General features: G+C 47.6%; 1 protein-coding gene across 1 annotated transcript in view; it reads left to right on the forward strand.

Moving 5' to 3' along the window:
* Positions 1-21,281, forward strand: part of LOC146809142 (IgGFc-binding protein-like) — a 301,036-nt gene that overhangs the window by 82,225 nt on the left and 197,530 nt on the right. Inside the window, exons 7-8 of the mRNA XM_085614831.1 lie at positions 2,778-3,373; positions 20,657-21,236. Coding sequence (XP_085470957.1) covers positions 2,778-3,373; positions 20,657-21,236 — 1,176 coding nt within the window. The remainder of the gene's footprint in view (positions 1-2,777; positions 3,374-20,656; positions 21,237-21,281) is intronic.

Raw genomic sequence — 21,281 nt, forward strand, 5'->3', positions numbered from 1 at the left:
CTGTATTTATCAAATACAGTGCATTCCAGTCCTTCCCCCCCAGCGCTGGTGCAATTTCAGCAGCCTAGCACCACAGTGCAAAGGATGCCTGTATTGTCGGCAGGATTAGTTTTGTGCATAAATGGTCACCTTCCTGCACAGAAACAATCCTTCTTAAGAGGCGTTTTCATCTTTCTATGTGTGCTGCGGAATGTAGCACATATGGAAAGAGGAATAATCGAGGAGAAATCACATTATTTCTACTCTATACTCCTCACCTTGGGAGGTGTAAGATTTTGGCACCGCCACAGGTTTGCAAGGTGTTGTAAATCTGGGGAAGTGGCAAAATCCAAGGATGTTGCATGGAAACACCCACCGCAATGCACATGGAATGCCTCCCATACGCAGAGTAAGGCAACACAGCGATTTGTGCTGCATTGCCTTACTCCATATCTATTAGGCCATTCAAAACCAAGAACAGTGGCTTTGCATGGTCTCATAGATAAGATTTCAAGGTTTGTACCACTTGAGCATCAAAATATGTGATGGGCCATCAGCCAAAGGTGCTCATAAGGATGTCTGTAATCACTGGTCCATGTTTAAAGTTGCCTGAAGGATAGTGGTGATTACGGGAACAATATTTTTAGACAAAAGTTCCAGAGTCAAGGTTCTGAGGAGGTCAATCTAGTGCTTAATTTGAGTCAGTGTTTGCCAGTAGTGGGCAACTGAATCTATTTCACCACATTACATATTTATCAAGTGCAGGAGAGGGAATATAAACAAATGGGGAAGACCGAGGAAGCACAAGACAGCTAACCTTTCACAAAGGGAGATAGTAGAAACCTATAAGAGTGAGATAAAGAGAAGAGATTAAAGACTACCAGCCATGCTATTTGGTCCCCTTGAGGTTAATTGCACCAGCCGCTAGCTTCTGAGCAGACCCTTAGGCACCAGCACTCTTTGTTTCACAAATTAGGCACTGCTACCACCTACCACCAGAGGTGGAACATTGAAAGATTCTATTTGGAAGATTAAAGGGTATATCAGAAGGTCTTATTTTGTTAATAGTCCAAAAACATGATTGGATTTATGCAGCTCACATTGGAACTTAACCTGAATCTTTGCTTCCACCTGTAGCCAGTGAAGGGCCCTTCTGATTGTGGTAAGAGTTGGCACTTTCTTTACATTTAGTACATGGAATGCTGCATTTATAATCAGTCCTAGTTTATCCATCTCTAGATAGAGAATATTACAATAAATTAATCTATTGATCAATCAATCATAGGCATTTGTATAGCGCACTGCTCACCCGGAGGGTCTCAAGGCGCTGGGGGGGGGGGGGGAACGCTACTGCTCGAACAGCCAGGTCTTGAGTTGCTTCCTGAAGGCGAGATGGTCTTGCGTTGTCCGGAGGTGGATGGGGAGGGAGTTCCATGTCTTGGCTGCCAGGTAGGAGAAGGATCTTCCTCCGGCGGTGGCTCTGTGGATGCGGGGGACGGTGGCGAGAGCGAGGCTGGCGGAGCGGAGCTGGCGGGTGGGCTTGTGGAAGGTCAGGCGGCTGTTGAGGAACTTGGGGCCCAGGTCGTGGAGGGCCTTGTGTGCGTGGGTGAGGAGTCAGAACGTGATTCTTTTATTGACGGGGAGCCAGTGCAGGTCTCTCAGGTGTCCGGAGATGTGGCTGTGTCGGGGGATGTCCAGGATGAGTCGTGCTGAGGTGTTCTGGATCCGTTGGAGTTTCTTCTGGAGTTTGGCGGCGGTGCCGGCGTAGAGGGCGTTCCCGTAGTCCAGCCGACTGGTGACGAGGGCCTGGGTGACCGTCTTCCTGGTCTCGGTGGGGATCCACCGGAAGATCTATCGAAGCATGCGCAGGGTGTTGAAGCATGAAGACGAGACGGCGTTGACTTGTCTGGTCATCGAGAGGGAGGAGTCCAGGATGAAGCCTAGGTTGCGTGCGTGGTCCGTTGGCTTGGGGGTGGCTCCCAGGGCGGGGGGCTACCAGGAGTCGTCCCAGGCGGAGGGTGATGATCCCAGGATGAGGACCTCTGTCTTGTCTGAGTTCAGTTTCAGGCGGCTGTTCTTCATCCATTCGGCGACGTCTTTCATCCCTTCGTGTATTGATCACCCTTTTCTGTATACAGAGACTGGAGAGAGGAGCAGCTGTCTATGAAGTCTGTGCGTCCTTCAGCAGCATTGCCTTAGGTTTACTGTTATTAAGCTTGAACCAGTTTTGGTTCATCTAGGGTTCATATCTTTGAAACTAGATAGAAAACTGAGGACCTTAACCGAATGTTTTTATCATCTTCACAAGAATGGTATATCATGTGATGTTTAAATATGTGATGTATCTGTAAGATCTTCATATAGATTCTGAAAATGCAGGGGGGATCTACAAGAAAATGTGTGTTAAGGACATAAGAGACCAAAACAGAGAAAATGAATGGGTGACTCTGTGTTTAATGGGATTGCTACAGAAACATGCCTAACAGAAGCAATGGGGATCCATATGGGTTTCCATCAATGGACCAGGGATAGCAAACTATTCTTTTCTATGTAACACAATTAGCACATAGCATGTATCGTTTGTTGGCTTCTTTTTCTGGATCATCGAGACTTAACCATTTTTTTCTAAACATTTGGAAAAAGCTTAACTTGTTAAGCCTTGTGTGAACTATCCACTCTCTTATGCATCACACTACAGACACAACCAAAGAAAAATATCATAAAGAAAGTACATAGAGTGGACACCCTTTCAAGAGCAAATCTTTGCTAATCGAATCTTTACTCTCTCTTAATTTCAGGCCCATCCTGTGGAGCTAATAGTCACTATGAAACATGTCCTAGTGGCTGCCCCACCACCTGCTCCAGCTTCACTCGCTCAGTGGAATGCAATGCAAACTGCAAGGAAGGCTGTGTATGTGATGAAGGTTTTGTACTCAGCGGTAGCCAATGTGTTCCCATCTCCCAGTGTGGATGTGTATACAACGGCATCTACTACAAGCCTGGAGAGGTCTTCTATCCCAATGGCCTGTGTTCCAATCAGTGCACCTGCATGGGAGGCGGACTCATAGATTGCAAAGCATTTTCTTGCAACGCCAATGAGGAGTGTAAGATAATCAATGGCATCCAGAAGTGCCAGCCCATTGGTTCAGCCCAGTGCTGGGCTGCAGGCGATCCTCATTGTCGCACTTTCGATGGGCTGCCCTTTGATTTTCAAGGTACCTGTACATACACACTGTCAAGAACCATCCTCCTTATAAATGCCTTGGTCCCCTTCACCATCAATGTGGAGAATGAAAAGTATGGAAACGGGAAAGTGTCGGTAACTAAGATGGTAGCAGTTGATGTCTATGGATACAACATTATGCTCCTGCAGAACAAGAAAGGAGTTGTCAGGGTAAGCCAAGATCATGATCTGACAATGTGTCAGTTGTTGCAAATTTCTAAACTAACCCTAACTCAGTCAGTCATTCATAACATTGAACCCTGTTGCTGACATTTATTGTGATCTGCAAGTTCTGCATTACATCCAAGTTGGATAAACTAAGTACCATTAAACTGGGTAATATTTACCGTCCTTAAAACCTTAGTAAGTTCAGCATGCAGTGTTACATATAAGCAATATGTTATACCTCATATTCCAATATCCATGAGGTTGAAACGTACAACTGCCCCATCCCTCCACAAGGTTGACCTCCACAGGCTATTGACAGCTGCACTTAATTATTAATCTTTTATTGAATATTTCTCCTGAAAAACTACTGGTGTTTTACCAATATTTAAATGCTATGTATTCATTTTTTTTTTTTGCTCGCAATGCACCCAAATGCTAAAATAATCATTTGACACCGCATGTAGGGAAGGCTAGAACAGCAGGGGCTATGTGGAACAGACATTAAGGATTAATAATTGAGGAGGGGCTGGAAAGAGTTTGGGATGAAATGTTTTGCTAGGAGAAGATCAAGGTCTGTCTCCCAAACAGGAAAGTGAGTGGTTCAGAAAGACTCTGCTTGTGGATTACACGTTTCGTTCAAAAAGTTTTGTCTGCAGTGTTTTTAATGGATATTGCATTTTGCCAGGCTCACAGTAGAGAATCTGAAATGCTTCATAGAGCAGTGCCATGAACAGGACCGTCTTAACAGCATTATAGACACCTCTGGCAAAGCAGAGCCTTGCCTGCACAACCACTCACAGAAATAAAAAAAAATAACGCAAAATTAGTGTTGAATCATGTTTTGCATGGGGCCCATATGCTCGTGAGGCACCTGGGCAACTGCCCATCGTACCCATGTGTTAAGACAGCACTGACCATGAACTTTTTCACTGTTTTGCTTTGCCCTTGTAGTTTTTCATTGTGAGTTTGGAATTATCAACCAGGCTGGTTCGGTAACATTGTGGTGTGCAGTAAGGGGTCAATGTTCAGAGGTGCACAGTGCTTTGAATCTAAATATTTGCTTGTGACTGCACTGGTTTTCCTTAGATTTTCCTTAGACTTAAACGGAGATTTAGGCCTTAGTTCTGCATTCCCTGGTGTCTGCCGAATTCTCTCTTTGGAATATCATTGTACACTCTATTACCATAGTCTAGTTTTGATAGTACAAGCCTTGGGTGGTTCTGACTGTATTGTTTAGTTAAATAGCAAGAGCAGCCTTCTTGGTCTCATCAACTAGATCTGCTAGATCAACTAGAACTTTCAAACAAAACTATAGATTGTAATCAAGTCACACACAAACAGACTGTGTACACTCTTCTCAGGAGTGGCGGCTTAGTGCATGTCTTGTGGCCATTCGAACAGGAGTATACCAATGTCATGGTTACCTGTGTTCATAACTAGTTTTAGAACCTTTTTAGTGCAAATGTTTCTTTAGGAAGTATAACATCTGGCCATTATCAATCTTAGAACGAAAAGTTAGGTTATTTTTATGTGAGATGTAAACTTAGCTGTAATCAGTGTACATTTTGAAGTGCAACTGAAAGTGGAAAATGACTCCTCTAAGTGCCTGCATGTAAATATAGAGTAGACAGAGCTCAGGGATCAATATATCTAACAATGTTTGAGAGGAAGGCAGAGATAGTAATCCTGCTCAACATTCCCTGTCTTTGAATTATGATGTGATTAACAATGCTGTACAACACCAAGATATACTAGAGGCGGGTTAGAGCTGATCAGTAATAGAAAGTTGCCTCTGATGCATTCCAATGTGGTTTTTGTGTCCCAGTGTCCCTGGAAAATCAGACCCCAACTCAAGGATGTAGTATGCTTCCGCAAACTCGCAGAATTGTTCTATTAAGTTTGCCTCCAAGATCTTATCAAGCAGTGCCCATTGGAAATGACAAAGTTGGTCCATGGGTCCATAGAATAAGCTGTAGGTTTTCAGTTGGAACTCAACTATGTTTGACTGGTGAGTTGAACAGATCAACGTTGTCAGGCACGACTGATCAGACATCATTTAATAGAGGATGCTAAGGCTAAAAATGTTGAAGTCTTCAGTTCTGGAGGTGTTAGCAGATTTGTTGTTGACTCAGAAGTGTGAAGCAGCTAAGGGGTTTTGGTATGCTACTCATCTATGGACTGTTGAATTTTAACAGATTTTCCTTTTAAGAATTTAAAGAGATTTTCGTGGAATTCTATAATTACTGCAACTGTATTTTTTATGGAAGCTGAGTTTGAGTTTTCATGATAGCTGACAAATTATACACAGAAGTAAAAACAATAAAATAAATACAAACCTTCAATGCTAGGGATGTAATCAGTGACCATAGAAAGCAACTGAGGAAGAACAAATTAATATAGTTGTTCTGATACGGTTACCTAGAGTGAGTGACTGAATTCTCCACAGCAAGGTAGTCATTTAAAAAAATAAAATGTTTTAAATTAATTTTCCATTGATCCAGGAAGGAAGACAGAAAGAAGAGCAAAAGACAAAAGGGGGTTTGGTACATACCCCAGTTGTGTATCAGAAACACGTTCCAAAACAGGTAATTTAAGACACGTCTATGCCTCCTTTAGCTGTCCATGTCTACTGCCCAGGCATAACCCATGAGTGAGTTCTTTGCAAAAGTCATTGTCCAACCATTGAAAATTCCCATCCCCAACTACCCCCACCCCTCCTCCCTCACCACCCTCCCAGGAATGTCACTTAAGCGCTGGCTGCGAAAGATCAGGAGAGCTAATGTCGCAGTGGGTCTACTTATTGGAAGGAGAGAAAGCTGAGTGAAATCAGGCGAGCATGCCAAGCGCCACTACTAATCATGAGAAGACAGAGCAAGGTGGATTCAAAGCTGACAATACGTTAGACTATGGCTGCCACCGGGTCACCCACAGATGCATCCCCTGCATCATCATCAGGGGATTTGAGAGCTACAACAAGCATTTCCCAGGCTCTCGCCCTCTCCATTGCCTTTTCACTCCCCGTGCAATTTGCAATTTGTAACCTAATCACTCCCTCACACTCAGCCCATTTCAGGAAGTCTGTTTTCCACTTATCGATGCTAGGGCCCTGTTTTGCTTTCCAGTTTGTGGTGATGGTTCTCTTGGCTAGTAGGAAGCCCAAATCTATAAATTTACTAGTGATTTTGTTCTTCGAGGTATGGGGAAACCAATGTAGGATACAGTGAGTCATGGATGGGTCTAGGTCCCTATCAGTGAGGTATGTCAGTAAAGCTGTTACCTCCTCCCAATACCTGTCAAGGGACGAGCAGTCCCATAGCATATGTTTAAAATCTGCACTGTCTGCATTACATCTCGGGCAGGATGCTGGCTGGGCCGGGAAATATGTGTGCAACTTTGCTGGGGTAAGGAATGCTCTGTGTAGAATATGAAAGTGCACTAACTGAAACCTCGCATTCCTCGTGCTCTTCCAGGCTCTCTCCACAAGTTCATCCCACATCTTGTCCCGGATGACCTCCCCTAAATCCGTTTCCCACTTACTCTTAAGGGCAGACAGGGGGGATAGGGATTCTAGTGTCATGCGTCTATAGAGACACGTCACCGCTTTAAAAGTGCCCGCTGCCATCACCACATACTGGCACCCCATAGAAGTGGGTGGTTCTGTTAGTCCTCCACCCCAATGTTTCCTGATGGCCGCCGTGAGGGCCATGTATTGTAAGAAATCACCCCCGGGCAAGTCATAGCGGGCGCGAAGATCATCAAACTGGATCATGGCTCCCTCCTCATAAAGGTCTCCCACGGTGGTCAACCCCCGCTGCGCCCAAGTCTCCAATCTCTGCCAGTTACCCCCATGTGGCAGGGCCCTGCACATCGTTGATGGTATTTCCAGTGCATAGTGGCTCTTAATAGAAGCCCTCTGCAGATACCTGTTCCAGCATTTCCACGCTGTTCCGATTGGGAGTCGCAGTACTATGCCAGACAGCACCATCAGGGTCCCCAAAACTTCTCTGTGCTCCTCCTCCCCTCTAGTGGCCTTCGCTACCTATTGTGTGAGCCATTGAAATTTGACTGCTTAATAATAAGTCTCGTAGTCTGGGACCGCTAGACCTCCCTCTGCTTGAGGTTGCATGAGTGTGCTGAGGGCTACCCTGCGCCTGCCCTTGCCCCACAGGAAAGCAGTGATCATTGCACGGAGCTGCTTGAAATTGGTTGCTGGGATCCAGATCGGCAAGGTCCCGAAGAAATATAAGACCCGCGGGAGGGTCACCATTTTGAGTAGCGCCACCCGGCCTGCCACTGCCAGCAGCAGGGAACCCCAGAATTCAAAGTTAGCTTTTGCCCCCCTGATGGACTTCCCAATGTTACCTTCAAGAATATCTTCCTGTCCATGATAGAAAAGAGTACCCAGGTAGGGCAGACATCTGTCCTACCAGTTCACTCCCTCCATGCACGGTGGGCCTATTCTATCCATGCACGCCAGGAAAATGCATGATTTTGACCAGTTCGCTTTTAATCCTGCCACTTTGCTGAGAGCATGGAGCAGGTTTTTTGCCCCCAATAAGGCCTCCCCCGAGTCAGCGAGGAAAAGTAGAACATCATCTGCATAAAGTGCAATATGATGGACCTTTCCATGCACGTCAAGCCCTCGATACACCCGGCCTGACCTGGCATGCGCCGCTAAGGGTTCCATTGCCAGAGCAAACAACAGAGGGGAGAGGGGACACCCCTGCCGTGTACTCCGCCACACCCTGCATGCTTCCAAGATTACTCACCCAGTTTTGACTCTGGCAGTGGAGTCAGCGTACAAGAGAGCTGTTCAATTCATGAAGTCGGGACCAAGCCCCATTCTCCCCATCACATGAAACGGGAACGCCCATTCCAAACTGTCAAAAGCTTTTTCTATGGCGACTGCAAAGATCACAGCAGTGTCAGCATTTAAGAATCTGTTTCTAATATATGCAAGAGTCTTCTGATATTTAGCACAGTGTTTCTGGTGGGAATGAACCCGGACTGGTCATCATGTATTAGGGTGGTCATGTGGGCGAGCAACCGGGAGGCCAGAATCTTACTTAGTATTTTATAATTGAGATTGAGCTTGGATAAAGGGCGATATGCCGTTCTATCCCATGCCTGCTTGCCTGGCTTTAGCAGAGGAATGATGATCGCCTCTCTAGTAGAGAACGGTAATTTGCCAAGCCTCTTGGCATCATTATATAATCGTGCAAGTTGGGGAGCAAGGAGGTCAATGTAGGCGAGGTAAAAGTCTATCTGTAGACCATCAGTGCCTGGGGTTTTGTTACGGGCCATACTTTTGATGGCACCACACACCTCCCGTACTTCGATCTCACGTCCCAACAAAGTTGCTGCATCCTCATCCAGTGTAGGCAGTTCAACTTCTCATGTGAACCCCTGCAGTTCATCCTCCGATGGAGCCAGACGGCTCCGATAAATCTCAGTGTAATAGTAGAAGAATAGATCGTTGATCCCCTGTTGGTCATACCTAGCTACACCCATCTGGTCTCTGAGTTCCGGTATAACTGATCCTCTCCTAGCTGGGTTCGCCAACCAAGCCAGGAAGGCTCCCGACTTATCCCTTTCTGAATGTGCCAGTGTGATGTAGGTCTTATAACTGAAGCAGCGCAGAAGCTCCACGTGAGCAGCTACAGCCTCCCTCGCCTCAAGCAACTCCTGGTGCTTGCCCGGGTTTTCAGGTCTGTCCTTTTCCAGGGCGCGCAGACGCTCATCATCTCGCTAATATCCTGAAGGAGAACCTTCCTAACCCCAGCCAGTTCAGATATGCACCGCCCTCTAAGCACTACATTACAGGTGTCCCATTTCACATTTGTGGATGTAGCTGTACCCTCGTTAGCCTGGAAATTTTCAGTGATAGCTGTTCCACTAGTGGTACGGAAAACCTGGTCATTTAAGGCCTCCGGAAGCAAGCGCCAGGTCGGGATTGTGGGGCTTGCACGCGACCATTGCAACTGTGCCAGGACAGGATTGTGATTGGAGAGTGTCCTAGTGAGGTATTCGCTGCAGCTAATCCCCTCATGGACATCGGGTGAATACAGAATGGCATCTAGGCGGACATGCAATTCATGAAGGGCTGAGAAGAAGGAGTAATCCCGGGCTAAAGGGTGCCGCGCCCGCCAGATATCAATTAAGGCCCATTTCTGTTGCCAGTTACGGCGTGATTCTGCCAGCTTGTGTGCAGGTGCATTAGGGAGTGGGGGGTGGGAGCGGTCTAGGGTAACATCAGTGGTGCAATTGAAGTCGCCCCCCAGTAACAGTGGCCCTGTGAGGATGGTCTCCAACCTTCGTGATAATAAGGAGAAGAAGGCCGGCTGGTCCGCGTTAGGCGCATATATGCTTACCAGGGTAAGGTCTCTACAGTCTAGTTTCCCTGTCACTACCACAAATCTGCACTCTTGGTCAATCACCTGTGTTGTGCATTGGAATGGGACCCCTGCCCATGTCCATATCAATATACCTCTCGCAAAGGCAGAATATGTATGTAGTAAACCTGACCCCTCCCGCGGCGCTGCAACGCCTTCCCTTCTTGAGCCAGGAGGTGGGTTTCTTGAAGGAATGCGATCTGAATGCCTCTGCGAATCTGATAGGAGTGTATCTTGTGGCGCCTGACCATGAAGTGCATACTCCTAACATTCCACGAGAGACAAGCCAAGCCTAATGGGGTCCCATTGCTGAGACCTGCACTTATAGTCCTTAAGAATGTTCCCCTCCCCGTGACACGCCTGGATCCCCTGTAAAAACCCCAACTAGAAAAACAATTCCAACTCTCCCTCCCCAGGACAGGTATCCAACGAGGTGTCCCCAGCCAAACTGTGATGGCACCAACCAACGTCTAGTGACAAAGAAAGGGGCGGTCTCCCGCTAAGAACCCCATAAGGTGCCCCATAGTGCCGTCTCCCCGTTAACTGTTCAAATCGATAAGCCCCAGTTTGGCTGGATGTTACCTAGAGGTCCATGTGGGGAAGCCACTAGTTCTTTGAAGCTGTGCCTACGAAGCAGGGATGCCAGGCCTTGAGAAGATCTGCATGTTGAATGGCAGGCCACGCTCTTTACACTAGATCATCGGCGCTTTGGGACGTAAACACTGGCATGTTCGCTCCCAAGCTGTCATTGTCGCTGCGGTACGGTGAGGTCTCCGATCTGCTAGCGCGATGTTTGCTACCGCCTGGAGAGAAACCAGGGCTGGCCTGACTGTGCGACACAACCACCTGCAACATCTTGCGTCGTTCAAGGCTGAGTTCCCTGGGCGAATGAGCCTTGGAGCCCACCCTATGGTCACAAGGACTCTGCAGCGGGGTTCTTGAAGTTGAAGCAGGTCGATCCATTGAGCTGTGGGCTTCTAGCCAGTCCCAAACTTCTTGTGGTGAATTGAAGAAGCGCCCTCCCGCTGGGTCCGCCACCCTATGTCGAGCGAGAAATAGCATTGCATAGGACAGGTTCATTTTGCGCAGTTTAGCCTTGACAGCAGTGAACGAGGCCCAGCTTTGTTGAACTTCTCTTGTAAAGTCTTTGAAAATCATGACATTACTATTATCGATACGGAGAGTTTGTTTTTGGACGGCACAATGTAAGATGTGGTCTCTAGCTCAGAAGTGTAATAGTCTAGCCACCACTGGTCGGGGGGAGCTCCTGGTTTTGGCAGCCTAGCTGTTACTCTATGAGCCCGCTCCAGTGCATAAAAGAGGGACAGGCCTGTTGGAGCCACCTCAGCTCTGAGCCAGTCCTCTAAGTAGCTGACCATGTCAGTCCCCTCTGTTTTTTCCGGTATCCCAATGACGCAGATGTTGTTCCGCCGTGACCTCCATTCACTGTCCTTGGCTCGTAGTTCTAGGGTTTTCACCTTAGTTTCCGGGGCAGTAAGAGATCGGGGCATCTCCTGTACTTTGTCCGGCAGGCCGCATAATTCTTTTTCAGTGCTTGTCACTCTCTCTTTGAGCTTGCGGTGATCATCTTTGAGTAAACTGAGGTCCGTGCCGATAGCATCTATCTTTTCCTCTAACGCCTCTCTGGTGGCCATCATGGCCTGCATTATGTCAGTCAATGTAGGTTTCCGGGAGGGCATCTCTCCACTTGTTTCAGGCGCTTCCTCTTTATTGTCAGAGTGAGGTCCGGGGACATCTACACTATGGGCAGTGAAGCCCCACTTCTTTTGTGGTCTCCCCATCTCGAAGCTACTGCGTGCAGGTTTAGCGACTGATTGAGCTCAGTGTTCCCTGGAAGTAGCGCATCCTAACACCAACAATTTCGCTGGGCGGCCTCCCATCCGCCGCACTCTCTCAGCCCAAATAGCACTCGCCGTCCTCGCCTCAAGTAGCCTCTCTCACTGCTGGCAGTGCGAGCCGGGGGGTCCCGCGGAGATAAAACACCGCCCAGCAGCCCGCAACTCATGCTAGAATTCCCCAACACTTGAACGTCACTGCACTTTGGAGCTACACCCCTCAGTTTTGTCCCTGAAGTGCATGTCAGGCCCAGCAGCCAGCACTAGTGTTCTCTTCTGCTGTGGCGCAACTAGTTCACCACTTGTCACGGTTATGATCCACAGAGAGCCAGCAAGTCATCTCCCAGTGGCTGGCACTACATTTGTTGCGTAGGCGCTATATTGTGGTGCACCTTTGCGGATTTTCCTTTACTGGGTACTGTCTGTTCTCGACGGGGATCCAGAATAGTCAGCGCACTTTCACCTCATGTGGCCCCCAGCACTGTTGTAGTTCATGTGGCCTTCTGCTACAGTAAGTGCGCTTCAGTGAGGAAGGTCTCACTTCATGGAATGCGCGCACACCCTTCTGCAGTGGCTGTCCCCGGGCTCCACACTGTGTTGGGGGCCGGTAAAAATGAGGCATAGGGCTATGTTGGTGTGTGGTGTGCACCGGGCTTCTGCCGCTAAGGGCCACAACGACCCCCGCCCTAGAGGTCGCGCCAGGGAAATACAAGCCGGTGCACTCAGGGAATGCTTGGCGCCATTTTGGCCGTGGTTCTGCGAGGCCCTCCCTGCGGGCAACACCAGTATCCCCAGTCTCCACAACATGACTCCACGTCGCCCGCGGCTGCCTCGGCACGTTGGTCACAAGAGGGGCAGTAGTGTGCTCACCACAGGCAGGCCTATATTCAATACAGCCGACATCTCAGGGCGCACTCAGATCGGCCGCCATTTTGTAACTTGGGCAGGGTGGGTGATCAGTGCTGCAGGTTAATCTATTGCTTTGAAGGCACTCCAGCCCCATCTCACCTCCTCAGGAGTCCGCCGATAAATGCCAGGCAACTCAGGCGAGTTCATCCGTCCCGAGACGTCCGTTCTCTCCACAGTACAGGAACCACGGGAGCAGTCAGACGGCGGCCGCCATCTTTCTTTGCCAGGTCTGACGAGACGGTAACCGCCAGTTCAGCACCACGGATGGCTGTAATTGCAGTGCAGGGCTCCGCCGGGTCCGGCAGTTGCGCTTCAGAGGGCATCTGTGCGGACCGTAGCTCCCCCCGCTGTGTCGGGGGATCAGGATGATTGAGAATGGGGAGACGGCGGTTGGTGCTCTTCAGCTCACATCCATCTCCGTCGGCTGCAGGCCACACCCCCCCACAGCAAGGTAGTCATATGGACCTAGAGTTACTTCCAATTTGTGGTGTGTTTGCACTAAAACAAAGACCCAAACATGGCACAAAATGTTGAGTTGGGATTTACTTTCCAACATAAATCATGATTTTCATAGGAACATTGCCATAAAGTATGAATTACTTTGTGCTACTTCGTGTAAAGGGGGATTACCGTGAGTAGAACATGGGTGTTCCCTGCAACCACCCATAGATTTAGACACAAACCATGTCTACTAACAATTCAAGACAGGGTTTAGTGGCAAAAGAGGTATACCTTCTTGAGCCAAGCGTTACAGTGGAGCAATTTTGTAAGTCTTCACATTTTTCCAACTTTATATATGTGCTGCACTGTACAGTGCACATACAAGGTGGGAAAAGTATAAAAGAATAGTTATCGTAAGTTGAGGGTCTCCTTCCAATACAAAACCCATGCTTTGAAGAAATCACACACCCATACACTAAGATGCAAGAGTGTATGGGTTGGCACATGTCAGTCTAAAGTGCTCCAGCACTGGGGAAGGAAAAAATAAGCCATATCGTTGGTTGCTGTGCTGCGTACTGCCAAAACCTAGTGAATCTGCCCCTCCAAGTCTGAAGTTGCCCCCTTCTCTGATGATGGTAAAAAGTGTGTCCTAAATTCAGATTTGGTTTAGCATTGCTTAGAATTGAACTGAAGGCACTGATTGTACAGAACGTTTTAGACCAATATAGGACCATATGAAGAACGATAATGAAATGTAGTTGTAGCACGCTGCACGGACTAACTATGTCCTGCTAGTGGGAGACCACCCATAGCACAGGGTACATCACATTTACACTAGGCCTGCTTCAAAGCACTGCCACTGGCTTGCAGATATTCTAAAAGAAGCAGAGAGACATGATGTAAATTGCCCCCGTATTACATAATGTGAGAATTGGGGAAATCTGGTCTAGGACCCAGGTGTACTGATTCTAAAATCAGCAACGTAGCCCATGGACTAGTTTTCCTTCCTAGATGTGTTGAAGCTTTTCTTGTTCGCAACAGTGCAGATAAGATTATGCTGTAATTATGGTCACAAGGCATTCACAGTTTTATTGAAAATAAATAGGAATCTGATCACACTTGCACTCAGAAATGTTCCTGTCAGTTGGAACTCAGAGACCTGAGATGGAAGTCACTGAGACCTTACTCAGCTTCTAGAAAGCCACCAGCAGTCAATGGAAACCATAATGTTCATAAGATTCTTATTTCACCTACTTTCAAAGTTCTTGTTGTGATATTTGGGCTTAGATTTACTTAGATTTTGCAATCGGGTTTCATCAGTTTTGTGGCACAGACCCAGTGCGAAATCCATTTTGGTATTTACTAAGCTATGTAAAGTCCATTTGTGTGATTTTGCATGGTTTAGTAAGCTCATAGTAACGCAATGCGGCACATTACTTTGTGTCAGGTAGGTGTTACATGATTAGAGCATGACAGACCGTCTAAGTCGAGCGGGAAATAGCATTGCATAGGACAGGTTCATTTTGCGCATTTTAGCCTTGACAGCAGTGAACGAGGCCCAGCTTTGTTGAACTTCTCTTGTAAATTCTTTGAAAATCATGACATTACTATTATCGATACGGAGAGTTTGTTTTTGGACGGCACAATGTAAGATGTGGTCTCTAGCTCAGAAGTGTAATAGTCTAGCCACCACTGGTCGGGGGGAGCTCCTGGTTTTGGCAGCCTAGCTGTTACTCTATGAGCCCGCTCCAGTGCATAAAAGAGGAACAGGCCTGTTGGAGCCACCTCAGCTCTGAGCCAGTCCTCTAAGTAGCTGACCATGTCAGTCCCCTCTGTTTTTTCCGGTATCCCAATGACGCGGATGTTGTTCCGCCGTGACCTCCATTCACTGTCCTTGGCTCGTAGTTCTAGGGTTTTCACCTTAGTTTCCGGGGCAGTAAGAGATCGGGGCATCTCCTGTACTTTGTCCGGCAGGCCGCATAATTCTTTTTCAGTGCTTGTCACTCTCTCTTTGAGCTTGCGGTGATCATCCTTGAGTAAACTGAGGTCCGTGCCGATAGCATCTATCTTTTCCTCTAACGCCTCTCTGGTGGCCATTATGGCCTGCATTATGTCAGTTAATGTAGGTTTCCGGGAGGGCATCTCTCCACTTGTTTCAGGCGCTTCCTCTTTATTGTCAGAGTGAGGTCCGGGGACATCTACACTAAGGGCAGTGAAGCCCCACTTCTTTTGTGGTCTCCCCATCTCGAAGCTACTGCGTGCAGGTTTAGCGACTGATTGAGCTCAGTGTTCCCTGGAAGTAGCGCATCCTAACACCACCAATTTCGCTGGGCGGCCTCCCATCCGCCGCACTCTCTCAGCCCAAAGAGCACTCGCCGTCCTCGCCTCAAGTAGCCTCTCTCACTGCTGGCAGTGCGAGCCGAGGGGTTCCGCGGAGATAAAACACCGCCCAGCAGCCCGCAACTCATGCTAGAATTCCCCAACACTTGACCGTCGCTGCACTTTGGAGCTACACCCCTCAGTTTTGTCCCTTAAGTGCATGTCAGGCCCAGCAGCCAGCACTAGTGTTCTCCTCTGCTGTGGCGCAACTAGTTCACCACTTGTCACGGTTATGATCCATAGAGAGCCAGCAAGTCGTCTCCCAGGGGCTGGCACTACATTTGTTGCGTAGGCGCTATATCGTGGTGCGCCTTTGCGGATTTGCCTTTACTGGGTACTGTCTGTTCTCGACGGGGGTCCAGAATAGTCAGGGCACTTTCACCTCATGTGGCCCCCAGCACTGTTGTAGTTCATGTGGCCTTCTGCTACAGTAAGTGCGCCTCAGTGAGGGAGGTCTCACTTCATGGAATGCGCGCACACCCTTCTGCAGTTGCTATCCCCGGGCTCCGCACTGTGTTGGGGGCCGGTCAAAATGAGGCATAGGGCTCTGTTGGTGTGTGGTGTGGACCGGGCATCTGCCGCTTAGGGCCACAACGACCCCCGCCCTAGAGGTCCCAACAGGGAAATACAAGCCGGTACACTCAGGGAATGCTTGGCACCATTTTGGCCGTGGTTCTGCGAGGCCCTCCCTGCGGGCAACACCAGTATCCCCAGTCTCCACAACATGACTCCACGTCGCCCGCGGCTGCCTCGGCTCGTTGCTCGCAAGAGGGGCAGTAGTGTGCTCACCACTGGCAGGCCTATATTCAATACAGCCGACATTTCAGGGCGCACTCAGATCGGCCGCCATTTTGTAACTTAGGCAGGGTGGGTGATCAGCGCTGCAGGTTAATCTATTGCTTTGAAGGCACTCCAGCCCCTCCTCACCTCCTCAGGAGTCCGCCGATAACTGCCAGGCAACTCAGGCGAGTTCATCCGTCCCGAGACGTCCGTTCTCCCCACAGGACAGGAACCACGGGAGCAGTCAGACCGCGGCCACCATCTTTCTTTGCCAGGTCTGACGAGACGGTAAGCCCCAGTTCACCACCACGCGATGGCTGTAATTGCAGCGCAGGGCTCCGCCGGGTCCGGCAGCTGCGCTTCAGAGGGCATCTGTGCGGATCGTAGCTCCCCCCGCTGTGTCGGGGGATCAGGATGATTGAGAATGGGGAGACGGCGGTCGGTGCTCTTCAGCTCACATCCATCTCCGACGGCTGCAGGCCACACCCCCCCCACAGCAAGGTAGTCATATGGACCTAGAGTTACTTCCAATTTGTGGTGGGTTTGCACTAAAACAAAGACCCAAACATGGAAAAAAATGTTGAGTTGGGATTTACTTTCCAACATAAATCATGATTTTCATAGGAACATTGCCATAAAGTATGAATTACTTTGTGCTACTTCGTGTAAAGGGGATTTACCGTGGGTAGAACGTGGGTGTTCCCTGCAACCACCCATAGATTTAGACACAAACCATGTCTACTAACAATTCAAGACAGGGTTTAGTGGCAAAAGAGTTATGCCTCCTTGAGCCAAGCGTTACAGTGGAGCAATTTTGTAAGTCTTCACATTTTTCCAACTTTATATATGTGCTGCACTGTACAGTGCACATACAAGGTGGGAAAAGTATAAAAGAATAGTTATCGTAAGTTGAGGGTCTCCTTCCAATACAAAACCCATGCTTTGAAGAAATCACACACCCATACACTAAGATGCAAGAGTGTATGCGTTGGCACATGTCAGTCTAAAGTGCTCCAGCACTGGGGAAGGAAAAAATAAGCCATATCGTTGGTTGCTGTGCTGCGTACTGCCAAAACCTAGTGAATCTGCCCCTTCAAGTCGGAAGTTGCCCCCTTCTCTGAAGATGGTAAAAAGTGTGTCCTAAATTCAGATTTGGTTTAGCATTGCTTAGAATTGAACTGAAGGCACTGATTGTACAGAACGTTTTAGACCAATATAGGACCATATGAAGAACGATAATGAAATGTAGTTGAAGCACGCTGCACGGACTAACTATGTCCTGCTAGTGGGAGACCACCCATAGCACAGGGTACATCACATTTGCACTAGGCCTGCTTCCAAGCACTGCCACTGGTTTGCAGATATTCTAAAAGAAGCAGAGAGACATAATTTAAATTGCCCCCGTATTAACATAATGTGACAATTGGGGAAACCTGGTCTAGGACCCAGGTGTACTGATTCTAAAATCAGCAACGTAGCCCCTGGACTAGTTTTCCTTCCTAGATTTGCTGAAGCTTTTCTTGTTTGCAACAGTGCAGATAAGGATTATGCTGTAATTATGGTCACAAGGCAGTCACAGTTTTATTGAAAATAAATAGGAATCTGATCACACTTGCACTCAGAAATGTTCCTGTCAGTTGGAACTCAGAGACCTGAGATGGAAGTCACTGAGACCTTACTCAGCTTCTAGAAAGCCACCAGCAGTCAATGGAAACCATAATGTTCATAAGATTCTTATTTCACCTACTTTCAAAGTTCTTGTTGTGATATTTGGGCTCAGATTTACTTAGATTTTGCAATCGGGTTTCATCAGTTTTGTGGCACAGACCCAGTGCGAAATCCATTCTGGTATTTACTAAGCTATGTAAAGTCCATTTGTGTGATTTTGCATGGTTTAGTAAGCGCATAGTAACGCAATGCGGCACATTACTTTGTGTCAGGTAGGTGTTACATGATTAGAGCATGACAGACCGTCCCATGCACCAACACATGTATTGTGTTAGAACCCCAAAGACCTGTAAAGCTGGGTTTACATCAAAACGGTGCACCTACCTCACAGAGGAGTAAGGAGGAGAAACATCTTAATTTCTCCTCATTACTTCATCTTTCCATGTGTGCTGTATTCTGCAGCACTCACAGAAAGAGGAATATACCTACTACTGATTGATTTTGTACAGGATAGTCGCCTTTCCTGCACAAAAACAATCCTGTCCTTAACTCAGGCATTCTTGCATCATGGTGCATTTGCACTACCAAGGGGACGGCGTGCCAGCACTGAGAAAAAGCAGACTTGCACTATATATTAATATAACTGATGCATTTCTGTTGTCTACCTTTCAAAAAACACAGCACAGCAAGTTGCCTTGCAGCATTGCGTGAAAGAAAAGTCAATATGGCCCTTGATTTCTAGAGCTTCAAAATATTCATATGTGTGATTGCTTGTGTGTACTATTTCAGTCATTCCACTGCTGATAAGATATTCCTTAAACACTGCTATAAAAATAAACACGAAACAGCATCTCTCTGAACACACTTTATAATGGCTTAGCTATGCACACTGGGGTATTACTGAACCTTAAAATCAAATTACCTTACAGACCCTAATTTCATATTGTTACCCGCTTGACATAGAGGGACATATTCATCAAGCAGTTGTGTTGTGCTTGTGCCACACTTGGGGCACAAGGGCAATGCAACTATTAAGTAAGATTCAGCTAGCCACACAAGGCTATGCATAACTTGATCAATCTAGATTAATGCAATACAGCGCAAATTGCTGCATTGGGTTACTCTGCCCCAGGGAGGCATTCCATCGGTGGAGTGTGGGTGTTCCCACCCATGGATTTTGGTGCATTCCCAGATTTACCATTACTGGTGGGCCTGGGAATGCATCAAAATGCTATGCCTCTCCAGGTGAGGTGTAACATTTTTACAGTTTTAGGAAAATTTCCTAAAACTAAACGGTGAAAAAACAGAGGTGATCATTCTAGGGAAACAGAAACATCTATGGAGCCATCAACATTGGCCAGAGAAAATGGGCAATATCCCAAACCCAGTTTCACAAGTACGTAATCTGGGTGTACTCCTGGATGATACTCTGAGCATGCATGCACAATCAGTTAGAGTGGCAGCCACCTGTTTCTCCATCCTACGATGGCTGAGGAAAATCTGCTGGATGCTCCCTGAGTCAACCAGGAAAACGGTGGTGAACGCCTTAATAACATCCCGTTTAGATTATGGAAATGTCCTCTATTTAGGATCAAATAAGGCCAACCTCCATCGTCTACAAATGGCTCAAAATGCGGCAGTCAGATTACTATGCAATGTACCTAAAAGGGAATCAGTCTCTGCATTCCGGCGCAAACTGCATTGGCTTAACATTGAAAATCGAGTGAAATTTAAAGCTCTCACCTACATGTATAAAATAAAAGCCAACACAGCCCCGAGGTACCTTTGCTCACTGGTAAATACATATATTCCATCCAGGAACCTCAGATCAGCCACCCAGGGCCGCTTCAGGATTCCAAAATTTAAACGCACTCGCATAGGAGGCAAATCCTTTGCTTACTTAGGCCCGTCTCACTGGAACTCTCTCCCCATTTCATTGAGAAATGAGCCTAACTACTTCAGTTTCCGAAAGTTGTTAAAAACCTGGTTATTCGATAAATAAATAAAAAAATAAAAAAACTTTTTCTCTCCACCTACAACAGCTAAAATGCGCCGGGAAACCCTTTTGGGTAGCCGATGCGCAGAACAAATGCAAAATAATAATAATAATAATAATAACACGGAGAAATATCTTTATTTCTCCTCATTCTGCAGCACCCATAGAAGTAGGAAAATGCCCGAGGATTGTTTTTGCTCAGGAAATTGTCCCTTCCTGACCCAAAACAATCCTGCTTACAATGCAGTCAAAAGTGAGCCAGTGCATGGAAAGGACAAGAATGGCCCATATAATATTAAATCTGTCACATTTCTGCCCTTTCGCGCAGCACAGCCAGGACCGGACTGGGAACCAAAACCGGCCCTGGCAAAGGGCTCGGCCGGCCCCCTGGGGGGATTGAAGGTGCCGCCGAGCTCTTTGCCACGGCCGGTTTTCGGCCGATTTTGTTACAGGGCCGGTTTTGCAGCTATGCTGCAAAAACGGCCCTGTAATAAAAACAGCCCCCAGGGGCCCAAAACCGGCCTCCACCCGTGCAGCCCACTGGGGGATTGCCCGGTGTCCGCTACGGCCAGTCCGGCCCTGAGCACAGCCAGGAAGCTGACTGCGCTGTGTGAATTCTTGATAATGTGACCCAGAGTTCGGAATCTGTGTCTTTTGTCTGTAATTGAACTAAATCTAACAAGGACAAAAATATTAATGAAACATTTCCTGTGTAATTGTAAATAACTTAGATATAACAGATATTTCAGCAAAATGTTTACAGTGGTTGTGCTTCTGATGTACTGCCGACTAACAGGTGAGATGACAAGCAATCTCAAGTGTATTAATACAAGAGCTAATAACGTCACATTTTACTTTTTGATAGGTGAACGGAATCAACAATAATCTCCCGCTGACCTTGAAGGAAGGACAAATTCGAGTCTATCAGCAAGGGATCCGAATCATTGTGGAAACTGACTTCGGCCTAGTGGTCAGCTATGACCTGGTTTACCACGTTGTGGTCACAGTCCCTGGCAACTACAAAGGTCAACTCGAAGGCTTGTGCGGTAATTATAATGGGAACACGAAAGATGAGTTCATGCTGCCCTCCAAGGCCCTGGCTCCAGATGCCACCACGTTTGGCACCGGATGGAGAGTCAATATTGCAGGTGTGACCTGCAATGAAGGCTGTGGCGGAAGTGGCAATGCCTGCCCTGTCTGTCCGGATGCAAAGATGAATGTCTTCAAGCAGGTCAACTACTGCGGCTTCTTCAAGCAAGCCAGCGGTCCTCTAAGCGCCTGCTACGCCACCATCAGCCCGGATGTATACTACAGCAACTGCCTCTTTGACCTATGTGCTGGCAATGGCGACCAGAACATCCTGTGTCAAAGCATCCAAAGTTATGTGGGTGCATGCCAGGCTGCTGGCATCACTATCCAGCCCTGGAGAAGTGCTTCCTTCTGCCGTAAGTATACCCGAACACCAAACTTTCCGATCTAGCCAGCATTCT

This window comes from Triturus cristatus, chromosome 7 (genome assembly GCF_964204655.1).
Source record: "Triturus cristatus chromosome 7, aTriCri1.1, whole genome shotgun sequence".
In the NCBI taxonomy this organism is placed as follows: Eukaryota; Metazoa; Chordata; class Amphibia; order Caudata; family Salamandridae; genus Triturus; species Triturus cristatus.